Source organism: Saimiri boliviensis, chromosome 3 (genome assembly GCF_048565385.1).
Source record: "Saimiri boliviensis isolate mSaiBol1 chromosome 3, mSaiBol1.pri, whole genome shotgun sequence".
Lineage (NCBI taxonomy): Eukaryota > Metazoa > Chordata > Mammalia > Primates > Cebidae > Saimiri > Saimiri boliviensis.
In genome coordinates this window covers 86,055,966-86,077,264 of record NC_133451.1, presented here as the reverse complement: position 1 = coordinate 86,077,264, position 21,299 = coordinate 86,055,966, and the positions used below count along the sequence as shown (strand labels likewise).

Here is a 21,299-nt window from a genome sequence, read left to right as displayed (position 1 = left end):
TCATTTGCTGAACTCAAAAAGTAAAAATGTTACACTTGTTTTTAAGCATAATGAAATTTCATATTAAAATTAAAAAAAGGTATTTCTGACAGTTTTCCACAAGTTTTACCATTCTTAGTAATTTATATTCTGCCTTGAGTTCTTTGATACCAACTATATTGTGAGTGTCAAAGAACTTCTAACTTGTTCCTAATTTGGAAGCTTTATGGCAGTATTTCAGGAGCTAACAGAAGCATAACAGTGAATGAGGCAAAAAAAAGTATTAAATAAATTCCCCCAAATTTAAAATATTTTTAAAACTCCCATGTGAAAGTATATAATGTCACGACCAGTTCTATCCCTATGTAACATTAAAAACTCAAAATGACTGACAATAAACTTTTACAAGGCAGGCATTTTAGAACACAGAGATGTTATACCAATCACTAGAAAGTCTTATGTTTTTACAAGGTTTCAGAGCTTCTAACTAAATGAACAGATACAACTAAAGATTTGAGGATGCATCATCATAAAATGTACAGTGGTCATCACTTTGCAGAGTTTCAGACACTTTTAATTATTTGTCTTGGTACAGAGTTCACAGAGCAGAAACAAATCTATATATATTTTTGTGACAGTAATCATGTTTAGGAAATAACATCCTGATTCAAGTAAATATATTTTTTTCAAAAGTAGAATTTTAACTTACAAAAAATATTACGGTTTAGAGAGCTTTGCACTTGTGAATTTATTCTCGATCTTGCCAGATTTATTCAAGTCAACAGCACTTTTAAACTTCTGTAAGACTTCTTAAAATTGTTCTGTCTATGTGCCTAAATATATACAAATACAAACGTTCTCAGCAATTAACTGGACAGTAAGGGGTAAATGAGATGAGCAAGGAATTCACTATGCTACCTCCAATAGTGTTAACGAGAGTTGTGTAGTTAATTCTCTCCCACTGCTCTTAATTTTCATTTCCTCTGTAAGGTCTATTCCAAAGCTTTTAATTTTTTCACACAACTCTCACCCCAAGACAATTTTCACTTACCTCAGTAATGAAGGATTTGGCTGTGGCAGGATTCATAACAAGGATTGCTCGCCTAAGAGTGTCTCGATAGCGATTCAGTTCTTCTATCCTCATGGTGTCAAAGAGAGTGGTGATCATTTTGTTGATGTTATTTTCTACCTTCTGAAGAGCAACATCCATTCCCTGCTGAGACACTTTGTCCAAGAACTCCTGTATTCCACGGATATCTGGAAACCACAAAAGTCCGTCAAAAATGTGAATGATTATACAGAGGCAAGGCATAAGCTATTTCACCGATATCAGAATAGATTATTGTTCCACATTGTAGACTGCCTAAAATTACCAGTAGAACTGACAGAAATATCAAATACATTTAAGGTTTAGTACATTTTGATGTGTTTACATAAAAAATGTAGGAATGATTATTATTTTTTATTTATTTACTTTTTGAGATGGATTCTTGCTCTGTTGCCCAAGCTGGAGAGCAGTGGCATGATCTCTGCTTGCTGCAACCTTTGCTTCCAGGGTTCAAGTGATTCTTCTGCCTCTGCCTCCCTAACAGCTGAGACTTCAGGAAGTCACTACCATGCCTGGCTAATTTTTGTATTTTTAGTAGAGACAGGGTTTCACCATGTTGGCCAGGATGGTCTCAATCTCTTGACCTCGTAATCCACCCGCCTCGGCCTCCCAAATGCTGGCATTACAGGCATGAGCCACCATGCCCAGCACAGAATTGCTATTTTTAATATAGATTTCTTTCTATCTACAAGGAACCTAAATGATCTCAATGCTAGAAATGTTGGGTCAGGGTACAGGGAGGAGGTTGGAGAGATGCCTCATTTCTCTAGAGTAAAACATGAGAAGAAGGGAAATACATTCTCTATTTTCCTAAGCATTTTAAAGGGTAATATTAACCTCATGAAAGCATGAATATCATTTATGACAGATGAATCTGAATCAAGATTAGGAATGTTCCATAAATTAGGCAACAGTATCACTAAACTTGACTTTTATCAGCTAAATAGAAAGTTTCAAAAGGTTATCTTCAAAGGGCCTCAGGTCACTTAGACAACAAATAAAAGCTGCATTTTAATCTATTTTATGAATATTAGCTCCTTGGCTAAAGTTGGAAAACTTGGTAGGAGACACAAAGTTTGCCTTAGTAAGGAAAAAAATACTTAATGTGAAAAACGTATTTTTTCAAAACATATTCAGCATTTTAGAAAATGTTAAGCAACATTTTTGAATGTATGATGATCAGCCAAATATTTACATACTCATTCCAAAACAAGCAAAGTTCTAAAAATTTACCAAATTAAAGAATCCAGTGTCCATGTCACATTTAAATAAGAAAAGTGAAATTCTGTCTAAAGAGTATATGATTTGTAGTTTGATGTGTATTTAAGTAATGTTAAGTGTCCGAAATATGACAAATATTTCTTCTTAGTATCAGATTGCTTGTTTACGGAAGAAGATATCTGAAGTAAGTATCTGGTACAATATAATCAATATAGATTACATTATAATCCTAATACAGTAGGTTTGCTTTTACTGTACCACAAACTATATTTTTCATTACATATCCAAAGAATAAAATATTTAAAGGGTAAATACTAGAGAAAGATAAGAAGTAAATGGGATTGTAGTGAACTTATAAATTGACTAGATCTCAAAATCCTTAACTGTGTGTGCTTGCCTACATATAAAATTTGCCTCTCAATGGCAATGGTTAATTTACATATTTTTCAGCATCCAAAAAGAAAAAGCAATAAGTAAACCCACAGAACAGGAAAACAAATAACCAAAAATTTGGAAAATAGATTTACTCTTAAACATTTATATTTGTAATGTTACAAATTGACTACAATAACAATCTTGCTTTCTTCTTCGTATTGCTTTCATTTTAAAATAGTCATAAAGATTATATGTTTACTTATGTGATGACTCTCATAATCTGTACAACATATGTGCTATATAAATTCTATCTTATATTCCTTATTATGAACTATATTGTAAACCCAGGATGTTACCATCAAACCAGGTTAAAAAAGAATAAAATCTTCAGCTACAACAGAGAATGAGATAAAAGACCTGGAATAATAAAGGTGCTATATATTCATTCAATATCCACGTCAGAATGCACATAAGGGTATAAGACCATGAAGCACTAATTAATCAAAGCGTTAAATTTGGTGGAATTTGGTTGACACAGGTAGAAGTACAATAGCAAGACTATGTGCATGCTAAATGTTCTTAAACTTTGATGTGAACCAGAATCATTTAGGAAATTTATCAAAAATGCACAAGCTTGGGCCACATCCCAGAAGCAATATACCTTTAGTAAACATGTCAGAGGCCAGGCGCGGTAGCTCACGTCTATAATCCCAGCCCTTTGGAGGCCAAGGTGGGGGGATCACGAGGTCAAGAGATTGAGGCTATCCTGGACAACATGGTGAAACCCCGTCTCTACTAAAAATACAAAAATTAGCTGGGCATGGTTGCACATGCCTGTGGTCCCAGCTACTTGGGAGGCTGAGACAGAATAGCTTGAACCTTGGAGATGGAAGTTGCAGTGCACAGAGATCATGCCACTGCACTCCAGACTGGGCAACAGAACCAACAGAACAAGACTCCATCTCAAAAAAAAAAAAAAAAAAAAAAAAAAGAGCCGATTATTGATTTCAAATTATAAGTTGCTGTTCTTTGAGTTAAAGTGTATATCTAAATACAAGGCAAATCAAAGTTACACTGAAATAGATCTAGGATACTCACAAAACAGAGAATGACTAGAGAATAAAGCTCAGGGTTACTTATTCTTTATGAAATCTTCTGCTTACAAAAATAAAATACCAGTGCTAGTTTACATCTTCACTGTAAGCAAAAGTCTTTTCTCCAAAAACATTTGTGGAATATTAGACACAATGCTAGAAGCTAGAAGCACACCAATGAATACGCATCCACACATTAAAACAGAAAATAAAAAAGTAAACAAAATAAAAAATACAAAGCACACTAAGCTCGTGGAATAAAGCAATGAGTGCATTGACAGATGATAATAGAGTGAGGAGGAGGATCTATTTTAGTCAGAGGCAGGTCTCTTTGTAAAGCCAGTATTTAAACTCCGAGGTAAAGGATAAGAAGACATTATTCAAAGAGATTAGGAGAAAAGACAACAGCTCAGAAAATTCCCAGTGCAGTAAGGTCTCTGGATGAAAAACCTATAGAAGGCCAGTGTGGTTGCAGCCTAGCTAGTGAGACATGAAGCTAGATGGAGAGAAGAGTCAGGTTATGCAGATCTCTGTGAGACACAGAAAGAAGTTTTAATTTTATTCTAAATACAGCTTTAATCTATTGAAAGTTTTAAGCAGAGGATCTGCCTTAAGTGGATGACTGGATATTTGAGCAGGATGAAAAGCAGTAAGTCTGGAAGTGACGTGTTTGACTGTATGTTTTAAATTGAGGCTGGGTGTGGTTTGTGTCTGTAATCCCAGCACTGTGGGAGACAGAGGCAGGTGGATCACTTGAGGCCAGGAATTCGAGATCAGCTTGACCAACATGGTAAACCTCATCTCTCCTAAAAGTACTAAAAATTACCCAGGCATGGTGGTGCAGTCTTGTAATCCCAGCTACTCAGGAGGTTGAGGCATGAGAATTACTTGAACCTGGGAGGTGGAGGTTGCATTGAGCTTAGATCATGCCACTGCACTCCAACATGGGTGACAGAGTGAGATGCCATCTCAAAAACTAGTTGAATAAAATAAACTGTAAATTAATTCTCCTTAGTTTAAAACTATATAACAATTTTTAGCTTTAATTTTTGATCAGAGTTGTACGTATACTGAAAAATGATATGACAAAAGACCACTATAACCCCTGTGTTTCCTTACACTGGAATTCTGGTTGTCACTTTTTAGATATGTGATTGTGAAATTTCTTGGAAATTTTTCCTCATCTGTAAAATAATTTATTTATTTTTGAGATGCGGTCCTACTCTATTACCCAAATTAGAGTATAGTGGCCTGATCTCAGCTCATCTACCTTCCAGGCTCAAGCGATCCTCCCACATCAGCCTCCTGAGTAGCTGGGACTACAGGTGCACATCTTCATGCCAGGCTAAGTTATTTTTGGTAGAGACAGGGTTTGCCATGTTGGCCAGGCTGGTTTGAACTTCTGAGCTCAGGGGATCCACCTGCCATGGCCTCCCAAAGTACTAGTATTACAGGTGTAACCTACCACTCCCAGCAAAAAATATTATCTTATAGAAATCTTCAAAAATTGAATTAGCAAAAGTGTCTGTGTGTGTTTGCCATATACATACAAAATCTAGTGTAGTGTCTAACGTGGTAGTTCCTTTATTGTTAGTAATAGATCATGACTATTTGTTAAGAGACCACCCTTCTTCCCACCACTAGGCCATATTGCCTAAATTTTAATGATGGCTGGCTACCCAACACCGCAAGCATGAAATATAAGGTAGAATCTTGGAATGCAAGCGTTAAGCATACATAGTTTTAGTTATTTGAGTAAATGACACCAAATACCCACAATATGTGGCAATTGGGAAGTTCAATGAGAGAAGATTCAGAGTCATGCTGTTTATGAGGTGCTCTGTGTAAAAGAGCCATTAAAACAGAGAGTAGGCTGGGCACAGTGGTTCACAGTTGTAATCCCAACATTTTGGGAGGCTGAGTTGAGCACATTGCCTGAGGTCAGGAGTTTGAGAGCAGCTTGGCTAACACTGTGAAACCCCATTTCTATCAAAAATACAAAAAAAAAAAAAGTTAGTTGGGTATGGTGGTGCACACCTGCATTCCCAGCTACTTGGGAGTCTGAGGCAGGAGAATCACTTCAACCCAGGAGGCAGAGATTGTTTCGAGCCGAGATCATGCCACTGCACTCCAGCCTGGATGACAGAGGGAGATGCCACCTCAAAAGAAAAATTAAATTAAAAAAAAAAAAGAAAAAAGAAAGAGAGAGAGTAGGCCTTTGGTTTTGCTCATCGAACATGAACATCATCACCTGTCACAATCATGCAGCTACATTAGCTCTATGCTGATTAGCTGACAGTCAATGAGATAAGTTCCCTGTGTTTCAGAAATAAAAAAGATATGCTTCCTGACCTCAAAGTGCTTCCAGGTGAGTGTATGTGACTAGGTGCTATTTATGAATAACAGAAAGCTAAAAGAAGTTTCAGTAGTTCCCAGTAATTAATTCTACTTACCAGATAATTATGTAACAACAGGTGTTGGGAGACTCATTAATTGAGTTATTAAACATAATATTGGGGTAGGGGGAAGATATTTTTTCCATGGCACTATAAAGGAACTTGTGATAGGCACAATGGTCTCTCCAAAATGCTGACATGTTAATCCTAGTAATCTGTAAATATACTAGGTTATAAAGCAAAGACAAATTAAAGCTGCAGATAGAATTAAAGTTGTTAATTGACCTTAAAATAGAGAGATTATGCCATATTATTTGTGTGGCTCCAGTATAATTGCTCAGTCTTTAAAATTGGAAGAGGGAGACAGAACAAGAGAGTCAAAGGGAGGTCTAACTCCTGAAGAATGTGTTGAGACTCAGTATATTAAGACAGATGCAAGTCTGCTGGCTTTGAAGATGGGGGAAAGGGATCTTGAGTGAAGAAAGGACGGTTGTTTCTAGAAGGTGGAAAAGGCAAGAAATTGACTCTTCTCTGGAGCCACCAGAGAACACAACCTTGCTGACACTGGTTATAGCCCACCAAGATTCCATTTCAGACTTCTGAACTAAAAAATCATATTAATAACTCGTATTGTTTAAGCCTATAAATTTTGTGGTAATTTGATACACCAGCAACAGAAACTAACATGTAACTATAATCCATAAGTCTGTATTTTTCCAAATTGTAATCCACTGAGTTTTATTTTGGAGTCATCTGGAAAAATTGATGAAAATGAAGATTTGTGCTCAATGTCATTTCTATGGAATCAGAAACTCTCAGGAAAAAAAAAAAAAAAAAAAAAAAACAAGGAATTTTCTCTTGATACTTCTTAAGAGACTATTTGGGAACGAGTACTCTAATTTCTTAACTTTCTTTGTGTCACAGACTCTTGAGAAAAATCAAAGATTATGAAATTATCTCTTCTCAGTAAATATATTTACTCAAAACATTCTGCACACTGCTTAGATTATAATCTCTTAGTCAACTCTGCTTGCTTCCCCTAATAGTAGTTATTGGAGAATCTGGATTAGTATATTGTCACTGACGTTAGTGTTTTTTATCCTTTACAGAATGTATAAGAGGGTAAGGTATAGATATTTCCATGTTAAAAAGTCATGTGAGGTTTTGTTCAAAAATAGAGGAAAATTTTAAATTAAAACGTACCAAACAGATAAATACTTTCCCTGAAAATCTTTCATTGTTTTAATTACTATTTAGTTGTCCTTCAGGCCTAAGAAAAGCATACTAACCGTAGAAGGTTGGGTTTCCAGGAAACCGACTCCGGGTTGGAGACTGGAGACATGAAAGATTATTAGGGACTACTGTCAGGAATAACACTTGTGACACAAGGGAAGGGAGCAAGAAAGAGCCAGCAGAGGGAGACCTGGGGCTATGATGCAGCCTCAGCAAAGACAGGCAGGAAGCTCTGGAAGTGAGATGGTCTTCAGAGTTATCCCAAGTTAGCGCTGGTGGAAGGACAAGTTTTACACCCCTGCATGGCCTTTGGTGAAGTGGTTCTCCTAAGCTGAGGATAATTCATAAGGAAGGTAGTCAGTGGCAAGTCATCTCAGCATCTGGGAGAAGATACCCTTCAGTTTTAAAGGGGTATTTGGGTGGCTCAGGACACAGTCCATCCTGAAATTTCCCTTAGATTTATCAAGTCAATAGTTACTGTTTTGATTTTCAGGGTACTCCGATGACATGTATAGCCTTTATAAGTCATTTTCAGACAAGATTTTTATCTTTCATTTATATAAAAACTTTTTTATCTATGGGGAAAACACATGGCATTTGATGTCAGAAAACTAGGTTAGATTCTTAGCCACTAGTAAAGCCCTGTTAACTTGGAATAAACAAGATGCCATTATTCATTTAAGAAATGAATCTGGAACCTGAATGCATCCCTTGTGTTCTACACGTGCCAAATTCTCTAAATTGTATTGCTGGATGGTCAAGCGTCTTTGGCTGGTTGGTTGGAGCTCTCGAAGTCCTTGGCCTAAGTAATTTTTGGGGGGATGGTCACAGGATGCAAATGATGACTGAAATGTGATACATGGATAATGTAGAAGAAGTGGTCTTTCTTTTGTATCACAAGTCCCAATGTAGTTTTGCGATTGCAAGAGCCAACATGTCTAGTGTGAAAGTAACTAAAGTGAAACAGAGGCAAGGCAGCTATTCCCTAGACTTTCAGACTACCTGAGTCAATTTTAACAAAGCGATTTTGAAGTAAACTTCTGCTACTTGTAAGAGAAAGGGTATTAATACATTTGTTTTTTTTTTTTTAAGCAAACATCTGGTACTTTGATAAGGAAGATGAAGGCTCAGTTCCTATCCTAGAGGTGCTTGCAGTTTAGTGGAAGGAATTAACATTTAAACAGGAAATTATATTTTAATGTGATAATGCTAATAACATTTATGCTTGATTTTCTTCTGCCGCCTTTTTTATAGGAAAATGGAATAAAATATCGATAAGAACTAAAGGTCAATATCTATAATATTCTAACAACCATCAATTTCTCAGCTATCTGGATTGTGTTATTTATTTAGGCCAGCTTTCTACAACAGTCCTCCAAGACGTAGTGGCTGATTTATTAAATCGTATTAAATGATAGTAAAATAATGATTTTACTATCATTTCTAAAGTAAGATTAATTTTAATCTCTCCTAAAATGGTTTTTATGAAAGTAGATTAGGGTAGAAAAATATCCCAGAAAATATTAGAATTTAATGTATCAGCATATTTCTAAACTGACCCCCAAAAAGAAAGGCTTTTAATCAGAAATATGACATGCTATTGCTCATTCCACACCAGTAGTCAGCATCCAAATACATATTTCTCAAGATATAGAAGTGGAATTCATGTAGATAGAGAGCAGATTTGTGGTGACCAGAGGCTAAGAAAGGTGGGGGGCGGGGTGTGGTTAAGGGAATGGAAAGAGGTTTATTAGTCATTAAATATATATACTTAGACAGAAGAAATGAGATCTGGTGTTCAATAGATCAGTAGGGTGACCATAGTTAACATCAATTGATTGTACATTTCAAAATGGCTAAAAGAAAATAATTCAAATGTTGCTATTGCAAAGAAAAGATAAACATTTAGGGAGATGGATAACCTAATTACACTGATTTTATTATATGAATGTATCAAATTATCATATGTACCATGAAAATATGCATATGCAATATGTATCAATTTAAAAAATTTAACAAACATAAAACAAATACATCTCTTTCAAGTTTTTGCTTACCATGTGCCAAGTACTGTGAGAGGTGCTTGGAAGAGAATGTTGAGCCAAACAAAAAACAACTCCTGCCCTCATGGAGTATATTATCTATACCATCTGATGATAACACAAATTGTATTACAGATAGAGACATTCTGCAATTCTACTCATTTTCCAAACTACAGTTTGCAATTTAACAAAATGTATTTGCATTCTCTGGAATGTATCAAAATAGTAATTCTCAGTCTGATTATTGTATGATATATCACATTTAAAATATTGAATTCAACAGGAAAAGAGATATGTCATTGTTTTTGTGTCTGATTTTTTCTCATCTACTTATCTCTTCCTCCTCTGTGTAGATTAGACACATTTAATCTTTTTAATCATGTAATGCATTTTAAGACCTCACTGGAAGTAGAAAAAGACTTGAGCACTGTATTCAGCCACTCTTGGGGATTCTGAAACTATGACAGAATGCCAAGCTTTGAAATTAATATTTTGAACCTTGGACTATAAAAGAAATAAAATGGAATATGTCATACTGCTGGATACATGAGATACATCACTGAGCTGAAGAGACATTTCCCATCATATGAATAGAAAAACATTCTTTATAACTGGCTTGATTCCTGAGAAAATAAAGCTTTTAACCATTAAGTCATTTAAAAAAATCTTGTTGGAAAAAGCTTGACTTAAAAAAAATTTGAGTCATTTATTATTTTGTTGGCATTTGCGCAGCATTTTTACTTTGTATTAAAAAAATAAAGATAATTATATGCTGTACTAGATTTCTGAGGTGACAGAGTCTGGCAAGAGTGGCCCATCATTGAGACTGAATTTCTATTTCATAAGAATTTGTGATCTGAGTAGGTGATCACAACATTTCTGTATAAGAGGCATCTTTACAGTGATGCTGATCAATATTTGTTAAGAACATTTTACTGATGAATAAATTCAAATCATTAGAATATTTTTACCTACTTAATATCATATATACTAATGCAAAAGAAATAGTTCAATAAGATGTCTGGATTAATTATATGCTTATTGATGCACATTGAAGTAAATGAGAGAACTGAAACCTGGAAAGTAGCCAAATGAGTAATAAACAGCTTTAAGACTGTCTAGAGAGAAAGTCAGTAATATTACAGTCATCAGACATTTGAAAACACTCTCTGGGTAATCATAAACATTCGCAATCAATTAAGGGCAATGTGTCCATTTCATGGGTCTTGATTAAACCTACATCAAGACTACACAGAATAAACATTGTGATTCTTAGGAATGCATTCATGAAGATGGTCCTTCAATGTTCATTTCAAAAGGGCATGTGGCAATTAAACCGTAAGTAAAGAGTGACATGGTAAAGAGTGGTGCTTAAGTAACTCAGATCACTTGACTGTGTACTGACTCTAGTTTGAAAACGTTAAATCCATGTTTTCACTAGGTAGTGGAGCCCATAAATAACTGATTAATCCCTAAAGTTGATTTCTTTGTTTTTGTGCATATGGGTAAAAGTGTACATATCTACCCAGCATACTGGATTTAGTCATTTCCAGTCATTGACAAAATAAGATATTTTGTCAATACTTTTTATGCATATTTAGGTCTCTGATTTTCAGAAACAGTTTAACAAATTACAGTGGAGATTTACGTAAAGTCAACAATCTTGCTGTAGAATAGTAAAGACTATCCTGAGATTATAAGACAAATAACAGAAAATCTAAGACCATAAAATAATTTTTAGCTGAACAAAACAAAATGAAACAAATATAAACTAAACTTTCAAAGGGTATGTTTTAAAAAAGATTTTAAAAATGTTTAATTATAATAAACAATTGTAATTTATTTTTCTCATAAGCAATATTGCTTTCAAACCAAAAACAGAAGCGCATTTGTCTATGTATGCCTACCCTTCATCCTTCTACCAAAGAGTCATCATGTAACTCAGGGTTATAACTTGGAGCCCTCCATACACTTGATCAAATTATTTGGTTTAAGAATGGAGAAGGACTGAGACAACAATTGATATTTAATGTATAGATAAAAATACCTATGTGTGATATATCATGTATTTGTGTGTATACACACACACACACACACACACACACACAGAGGAACTGATCTTTCTTTAATACAATAATCTGTCAGGATATGCTTTAGGTCACCAGCATCTGCTAACTTTAATGAGAATGAAGCCAACACATGAATTGAAGTAGAGGTAAAGAAATGGTAAGAGAATCACTACTTTCATTAAGTTCATGTATCTGTGTTGTTATCATAATAAACTGCTTAATTCCCTGTCATTGAAGTATGCCTCCAATCTCTACAACTGAGTCCACTCTAATAGATCTATAAATATATTGATCCCAATATAGGGTTGTTATTGTTACTAGGCAAGGAAACTTAAGGGACTCAAGTAGCTCATTTGATGAAGAGCATATTATCAGCCTTACTGTTTGCTTCATTCTAGTAAATCAGTTGTACTCAGCTCTCCCAGCCCTGAAATTTAAGTTTTCTCTCATCAGTACTCTCAGAAGAGAATAATTCCAATTTTTCTCTCATCAGTACTCTCAGAAGAGAATAATTCCAATAAAACAATTTACCTACTATTTTTCTATTCTAAGGAGCACCTCCTCTTAAAACTTTCTGGTTTTTGTATTATTTCAGTTGCAAGACTCTTTTACTATGGCATCTAGCTATTATCAGGTATATCTATCTTAATTCCTTGCTTAGACCTCTCTGATGGTGAGTCTGCCTGGAACGACTGCCAATTGCCTTTTTTGAACCTCTTTCAATACCATAATCCACCTGTTTGACAATGCCTCCTCTTGGAAGGCATTTGGTTGACAGCATGACTAGCATGTTAACCCAATTGAGAACAATGTTAAATTGGAAGAGTTGGTCAATATAATTAACACAATGAAGATATAAATTTAAAAAACAAAAATTATGAGAAGAAAAACACAAACAGTTGCAAGTGTTTTGTATTTAAAAAAAGAGAGATAAATATCTCACATCTGTCTACAGTGACAAGACAACATATGGCATATTTTGTAATCAGTAAATATATCAGGTCTTATATTCTTACACAGAGAGATGGAAAAATTAGAATATATAGGGATAAAGGCACTTAGAAAGGTGAGGTATCTAACATGCACATCAAATTGAAAAATGGTAAATTGTTTGCAGTGCTTAGGCAGTAGACATCTAGATAAGTTTAGAGAGGTATCTTTTTATTTACTTATTGATAAACGAATATAAGCAAAACAGAATACTTGTTTTATATTATTCCAGAAAATGGCTCATTTTGTCCAATGTGTGTGTTTTCAGTTTCATATAAAGAAAAACTTTCTGACAACTAGAAATGTCCAATGTCTAAAAATGAAAAAAAAAAAAAAAACTGCATCAAAAAGTAACAAATTCTGCATTGCCTGGAGTCTTCTGGCAAGGGAAAAAGAACTGTCAATCAAAGACACGGAAGAAGAGACCGGCTTTAATTTGCTGTTTCCAAATGCCTCATCAAGGAACAAAGCTGGCTTATCAGAAGCACCTGTGGTCATATATATATATATATATATATATATATCTCTGATATATAAATATATCAGATATAGAAATATAAATACATATGATATATATAAATATAAATATATATATATATATATATACACACACATATATATATATGCATATGTATATATGTTGCTATGTACCTTGCAAAAATATTGATTGAATGGTTTTGGAATGGGGCTCAGGAATTCCAATTATTAAAAAGCTCTTCTAGAGATTTCAATATGCTTCCAAATTGGGGTTCTTGGTGTCTACCAAATTAAATTCTCACCTTTTATGACTCAGTGATCTCCAAATCATCATGATTCAAATATGCATTTAGTTTAAAAGTGTGATATTTGTAAAAATTGCTATTTTTCCATTTCTTTACCTTTTTTGATCTTCAAGTATTTTATGGGTCATTCTATATTGTAATTTTCTATTGCAGTTTAATTTACATGTCATAAGATAAACAGATCTTTAATGCTTACAGGATTGTTTATTGTAATCCACTGTCACTATCACTCAAAACAAGATAATGAATATTTTCATTATCACTGCAAGTTATTTTGTACTGCATTCCAGACAATCTACCCCAGATAAACAGATGTGACCACTGTCGGGATTTAGATCATCATAGCTTAGTTTTGTATTTACTGGACTTAATATATATGGAATAATATAGTATTACTCATTTTTAAATTTCAGGCTTTTTTCACAACACAGTATTTCTTTATATTTCCATGGTTAATTACTTATTTTGTTCAATAATATTCTACTGTATCAAAATCCATTTAACCATTCTCAAAATGATGAGCATTTGAGTTGCTTCCAGTTTTGGATATAAGAAATAACACTGCTATGTATATTCTTGTGCAAGAATTCATGTGCCTATACATTCTCATTTTTCTGGCATGAAAAACGTAAGTAAATATTTAACTTGGTAAAAAACTGCTAAACAGCCCTCCAAAGTGGCTATACATTTCGCATTCCAACCAGCAAAGTTTCAGAGGTGCAATTGTATTGTCAGTCTTTGCCTTCAGCCAATCTAGTGGGTGCAGACTGGTGTCTCCTTACAATTTAAATTTGCATTTTTCTATGGACTAATAAATTTACACAGTTTATTTGCTCTTTATCTATCTTCTTCTGTAAATGTTCTGAACAAGTTTTCATTCATTTAAAATTGTTTTTGGTTTCATACTGCTACTTTGTAAGAGTTTTTAGATATGTGTATTCTCTGAACCCTCTACATTTTACACATATTTATATGTTTTTTAGATATAGGTTTTAGAATGTATTGCCCAGTTTTTAGTTTGTCTATTTCTTAATGTTGTATGTTAATGAGCAGGACATTTTAATTTTGAGAAAGTCCAATTTGTTCTTTTTGGTACCTAAGAAATCTTTATATATCCTGAAGTTATGAAGATAACTCTTATGTTTTACTCTGAAAGATTTCTAATTCTAATTAGAAGTATAAAATATTTCCAATTCTAAGTGTTTAAGCCTGTGATAAATCTTGAACTAATTTTTGTGTGTAGTGAGAGATAAAAGTTATTTTTGTTTTCTTTCCATACAGGTACCCAATTGGTTCAGCAATATTTCTTAAACATTTCACCAATGAATTGGTTGGCATGTTGATTAATACCCAGCCCCTACTCTATGCTGGTGAGTCAATTTCTGGAGTCCCAATTATGTCCCATGAATCTATTTGTCAATCCTTATGCCAATACCAAATAAGCCCTGAAGTCAGGTAAAACATTTCATCCAATTTTTTTCTTTATCAGGATTATTGTGGCTATATAAGATCTTTATATAATGTTAGGATCAGCTTATCAATTTCTTCAAAAGGGTCTAAAAATAATTTAAAAATCTAAGATTTTTGATGATTATATTGTCTATAAATCAATTTATGAAAAACTGATATCTTAATATTAAAACTTGAAAACTGCGAACATATATCTCTCCATTATTTAGTAGTTCTTTAAATATTCTTGGTCAATGTTTCATAATTTTTAGTCTAAATGTCTTGCAAAAATTTGCAGATTTGTTTCAGGATATTTATGTTTTATTCCAGTTTTTAATTTTTTATTGCTATTAAAAACATACATAATTATTTTCAAATATAGTCTATAAGCTAATTAACTTTTAGTGTTAGATTTTATAAAACTTTCTATGTACATGATTATATATTGAGAAATACATTTTTGTTTCTTTCTTTTCAAATTCTTTGTGTTTTAATCTTTGCTTTTTTTCAGTGTTAGAATTTCCAGTAGGATTTTTTTTTTTTTTGCGTGTGGAGGATATGTAATGATAGCCTCTTTTAAATTTCTGATATTGGCAAATTTTGTTTTCTGTGTATATTTTTTAAATGGTCTTGGTAGTAGTTTATCAAAATCTTCCTAAAATTTAATACTTTTAGACTTTGTTAATTTTCTCTTTATCTGTTTCCTGTTTTATTAATTTCCACTATTTTTATTTTCTTTCTTAGACTTTGCGTTTAATATAGTCTTATTTTGCTATATTCTAAAGGTGGAAGTTTAATTTCTTGTTATTTAAACTTTTCTTTTTTTCAAATAACAATATTAATTTGATTAATTAATTTGCTTATTTACTTATTTATAGTTATGTTTGGGGCTCAGTGAATTGATGTCTTTAATATTGGCTAATTATCAGCCATTTTCTCTTCATATTTGTCTTTGTTTTCCCATCCTCTCTCTTCTTCTACACAGATATTAATTAGGTTTAATCTTAGTTGTAAGCAAGAGGCCTGTTTCTCATGTATGTAAATGTAACTGTGAGGAAGACTGATGTTCAGAATTCCTTCCCACAATCACCTATACATACTTTCCAGATACCAATTCAATATTCAGCCTTCAGATTGTGGCCTTTCATTAAAATTATATTACCTATTTATGGTATTGAATTGATTTTTTTCACCTATTAATTTCTCATTATCAGTAAAGAGTTATTCTGGTTACATTAGCAAGACTGCATTAAAACTATGCAGAGAGAATATTGGACTGAGTACCAGAGTATACAAAACAAAACAATAACTAAAATAAAAAATGACTTTTGTTTAGTCTCTTGGCTTTAATCTCCATATGTACATAGATTATATATCAAAATTTTCTAAGCATCCTTAAAATATTTATTTTTCTTTTTCATGGAATGTCCAAAAGCAGGTAATAGTATTTAAAACATACTACACTCCTTGAGTAGGCAAGATGCAAATCAGCTTGCTTTTCAAGTTATGAAGTATAAATTCAACTAGCATTTATTCCAATCAATTTTTAAAGAACCTTAATGGAAAGCAAATAAACACCCTTTTTATTCCTGAAGCAAGTGCCACTCAAGGTATGAACACAAATCACTTTTCTGTACTTGAAAATATTTGAAGGCTTTTTTTTTTCTATAACATTCATACAGAGATGTTCCTTCAACTGTCAAAGTTAAAAACATAAATAGTGAAAGAATCAGTCTGAGCTGAAATAAATGGTTTTACCCATGAGGGTATGGAGCGGGGGTGAACAAAAACCAAATTTGCTTGGCTGAACTTGACAGTAACTACTGAAAACAAAGTACCTTGCTTATTGTTGCACAGTAGGTCTCTGTATCCACATTCCCTTCCCCTCCTTTCCCCTTTTCCCTGGCATCAGCACCTTAATAAGAAGGATTCTTGCCCTAAAAGAGACTAAAGGCCCTATGAACCTGTCAGTATTCTGAGAAATCTTGGAGAATGAGGGACTCAGACTTCTATGGCTTTGTCAGACATAGAACTTACGTGCTAGAAGATGCCTAGATTCAACTATTTGGTGGGGGTCTCACTAGGGGAGGGAAAGATATGTGACGTGTAGGCGGGTCCCTTTATACCAACCTTAATATACTGTTGTTGCTTCCTACATTGAGTATATAATTGGAATTCATGTGTTAAATGCTTCTACTTTCTTACCTCATAAATATTGAAGGAGATTTTCCTTATCAGGAAGAATGTCATGCAGAGAGATGCTTCTTCTCTCCCCAAAAGGAGACACCTAGTGCTTTGCTGGACTCTGGGAATCTCTGATTCTAATGACTATGCTTAGTTGGGACTTCTGCTGAAGAGAAACAACCCCTCCTAGAGATTCATCTTGGGATTTTGGACTTGGTGCTCCCCAAATATGGTCACCAGGCACATCCATTTTGAAAAGCAGCTATTAGCTTTCTAACGGACACTTACTGAAACTGAAAGCCTGATCCATGAATGATCTGACACTCCTATCTTCAAGAGGGTAACCTCGAATTCAGCAAAGAGCAACATGTGCAGGGTCCAACAAGCATGGAAATCAAAATCAATTCTCCCTTTAGGAGATTTTACATACTGAAGCTAAGTGCTAGCTCTACAGGGCCTTGAGATGCAGGAGTTCCATAAACAAATGGTGATGGTTTTGCCAATCTCTAATCTGAACGTGTTCATTGTAGTTTACTTGGGTCATTCAAGCTCAGCACCTGCTATGCAGTACTGAAAATGGACGTGCCTACTCCACTAAGTGGACAGAACCTAAGCCTGTTCTCTGTTCTCATAGCTCTATACAATACTCCCTTCCAATCTATCTATCTATCTATCTGTCTATCATCTGTCTGTCTGTCTATCTGTCCGTCCATCCATCTGTCTGTCTATCTATCATGACTGCTAATCTGCGGTTTGGTATGCCACTTAGAGAAGTACAGAATAGCAACATTAAAGACACCACTCTTTGGAGCTGTGACTTGTGGAAGTATATCAAGACTGCATCAGGGTTACTCATAGAGAAACCCATAGTAAAAGTCCATTAACTGATCAGATCAACTGGACTCAAGCTGCTTACTGAGACAGCCACACGGACTGCCACCATTGCTGCCTGACATGACCTACCATCTACTATGTCTACCCTCACAGACTGGACACAAAGCAAAGAACTTCTGTTACCAAGGCCTGCACTGTATACAGTACTCGTGATTCCTGCTAAAAGTTGACCCCTTGTCTCCTAGTAGAGAAAACCAAAGAGTGTGGTCCGCCCCACTGCAAGCACATTGACTATTCTGGCCTCTGACCACTTCCTAAGGCTGCCTGAAAGTGTTGTGGATTCTTTTTTGGGTTGTGTTATTATTATTCCAGTCTCATCAGCTGACCTAGGCACTACTTTAGAAACTCTTGAAATTAATCTATATCATGCTTTCAGCTCACTGGACCATTTGCAGCCTAACAAATGTACACAAAAGATGCTCAACAATGGCCCGGTAGTCAAGAAACTCAGCAGATCTTCCTCACTCTTTACCATCACTAGACTTCCAGTGTTGTTGAGTGTTGAAACAATCTCCTCAAATGTTGACTCCAAAAGATGTCCAGCTTTATCTTATTCATCTTTTCCTGGTTCATATACCTTAGTGAGGCAGTTTGTTCACTTTATGAATGTGTTTCAAAAAAGAAATAATATCATCTTGGGTGATTTCTGTGCAATGATCAAAATGAAAGTGCTTTGGGATTATCTACATCTACTTTTATCTATAATTTCAGAATTTCATTCTGACCTTTTCTGGGTATAATGCTTCTTTCTTTTTCCCTGGAGAAGCCTGTGGGGCAGCCTTGCCTAAATGGAGCTTATGGGATTTGGACTCAATTATGTTTCAGCCTCCTGGAATTTCTTGTCTTATTGGTATGATTCCGGATCATAAGGATAATGAGCACTTTGTGAAGATGCAGCTTGTTCATGCAGGCCAAAGTAGGTGACACTATCGGTCTCTGTAAAGTTTTATAAAAATGACCTTGTAGTTCTGCACTATTTTTTATGAAAAGTCTATGTGCAAACAGAAAATAATGAGAGAAAAGATGACATCACAGTTATTAGGACGGACTACACTAATTTTCTGGAGGTAAAGGGAGAGCACCAACTTTACTAAATGAGAAAGGAACATTCAAAGACCCCTACAAATATGGGGAAAGGATGGACATTAATGATATTTGTCTTTCAAAATGACTTCTAGAGTATTTTCCATGAAAGAAAACTCCCTTTCACAGAACATCCAAATTAGGATAAATGTCTTAAACTTAACTAACTTTTGGACTTGACTTTTCTTACCAGATGGCTCTATTCCTGACTTGATTGCCATTCCTTTATTCCTATGAATAAGTATCCTGGAAATAGCAGAGGATACACCTGCCACCCCTATGTAGAACACTTGTCAGTACCTCTATCTTCTCCACCACTATTCTCACTCATTACAATGGGTGGTAAGAAAACCACTAAACTGGTGACATAAAACAAAGATTGATAAACAACCCTTAAAGGATTAGATAATAATATGTCAGGTTTATTTAAATTATATTGTATTGGCTATAACTGCAGGACTCTGCTACTGTAGCTTAAAAACAGCCAAACAACATGCAGATAAATGAACATGGCTGAGTTCCAATAAAATTTTATTTACAAAAAGAGATTCCAGGCCCAAAAATAGTTTGATGACCCTTGGAATGGATAATCAGGATGAACCGAATCAACTACTCTTACAAAGTCTCACCTAAACAGTAACTGGACTAAATTATTCTACTAATTGAGAACACTTGGCATTACCAGCAGGCATGAAGGACACGTGGGAAGTAATAATTGTTCGTGTTCCTCCTGGGGGGGTCCCTGAAATTGTGCCTAACCCTTCCCTCTACCAATTCAGGCAATCCATGCCCACTTCCAGTACTATAATTTTTGAATGAAGATTACCACCCTTCTGAAGACAGGTGATTTGAACATTAGGGTAGCCACAAGAAATTTTCAAGTTTCACCTGTGGACAAAGGTGGAGTTTTTGTAACCACAAATAAAATCTTTTGTATCTGAATTAATGCTTCTGGCCAAGTAGAAAGGTTCATGCAGAAATTTAAGAAGAGAGCCACCTGGCTTTTTAAAGTAAACTTCAGTGGTTCATGAGATTTGTTCAGCTGGCTGGGTCCAGGACCCTTGGGGCATGATTGAGATTAATCCTCCTCATTAAAGTCCTGTATATAGTATCTTCAAATAAATACAGATGAGAAAAACTGAATGGATTTGCTCCCAATCCCTGCCATTTTAATTAGAGGAGTGGCAATCTCATGGGGAAATTTGCTATAAGCCAACAATGTTGTAGAAATATGTGAATATTATATTATTGGGACACATTTCTCCAAAGGTCTCCTGTGTTACTACACATTTTGAAAACAGGAGTTCTTATTAGAGAACATGGGCTCCCTAAGCTCAGGGTTTCTTAGGTATCATACAAGCCCATTACTCATACGGTATTCACTTGAACTGTTGCACATTGCATTGTGGAACCTGAGGGCAAGAGAAACAGATGTTACTATGAGGCTCATGCTGCTTGCTGTACTATGAGTATTAAAGTCTTCTATACAATCTGAAAGCATAGTGTTTTCCATTGGTATCCATGAAAGTGATGCCGGCTAACTTGTTACCATGCAAATAGGGTCAAATTCCCAACTCACAATTTCTAAGAGCATTACATCACAAACGTTAGCTGTAAGAGATCCTGGGACTATAAACAGGACTATAGCCAGGAATATTATACTCTCAAACAAATTTGGTATTCTATTTGCAAAGAAAAAAGAATGGTTATTGAGCCAGCCAGGTAAACAAAGCCTGTGAACCATTAGAGTTTACCTTAAAAAGCCAGGTGGCTTTCTCAAATTTCTGCATAAACCTTTACTGGGCCAGAAGCATTAATCCAACAACAAAAGGATGTGTTTGTGGTTGCTAAATTTCTACTTTTGTCCACAAGGAGAAGACAGCCATTTCTCCATAGCTACCTGCTACAGATTGGTCAGTCTATTTTGGCTCAGTGACTTTCTCATTTCCATGCTTTCAATGATAAGTAACCCTTCCTAATTGACATATAGTATGCTCTCCTGTTATTAGTCTGTCGGAATTCTGTGGGCCTGAAATCTCTTTATTGAATGATTCTATGTAAGTTATAGATTTATTTTTATTTCATAATCTATTGGAAATTAATCTTATTCTTATTCCTATATCGTTAATATACTGTCATGGTTGAAAGTCAGGACTAGGAAGAGATCATTCGTATTTGAACTGGAGCTTTTCCACTTACTTGAAAGTTACGTGACCTCTCGCTACCTCTGCTTTGTCATTTGTAATAATAATAATAATAATAATAGTAATAATAATAACTACCTCAGAGGACTCTTAGGAGGATTAAATGAGATAATACATGTAAAGCAGAACAGAGGCTGGATATAGTAAATGTTCTCTATTAGATTAGCCCTTATTATTATATTCTTGAGTAATAGAT

At 34.6% G+C, this 21,299-nt stretch overlaps 1 protein-coding gene across 4 annotated transcripts in view; it reads right to left on the bottom strand.

Moving 5' to 3' along the window:
• The window catches only part of GRID2 (glutamate ionotropic receptor delta type subunit 2), a 1,500,723-nt gene that overhangs the window by 688,776 nt on the left and 790,648 nt on the right, over positions 1-21,299 (bottom strand). For all 4 annotated transcript variants that reach the window (XM_074396451.1, XM_003924021.4, XM_074396449.1 and 1 more), the window contains one exon: positions 1,031-1,236. In XM_074396451.1, the coding sequence (XP_074252552.1) occupies positions 1,031-1,236 (206 nt within the window). The remainder of the gene's footprint in view (positions 1-1,030; positions 1,237-21,299) is intronic.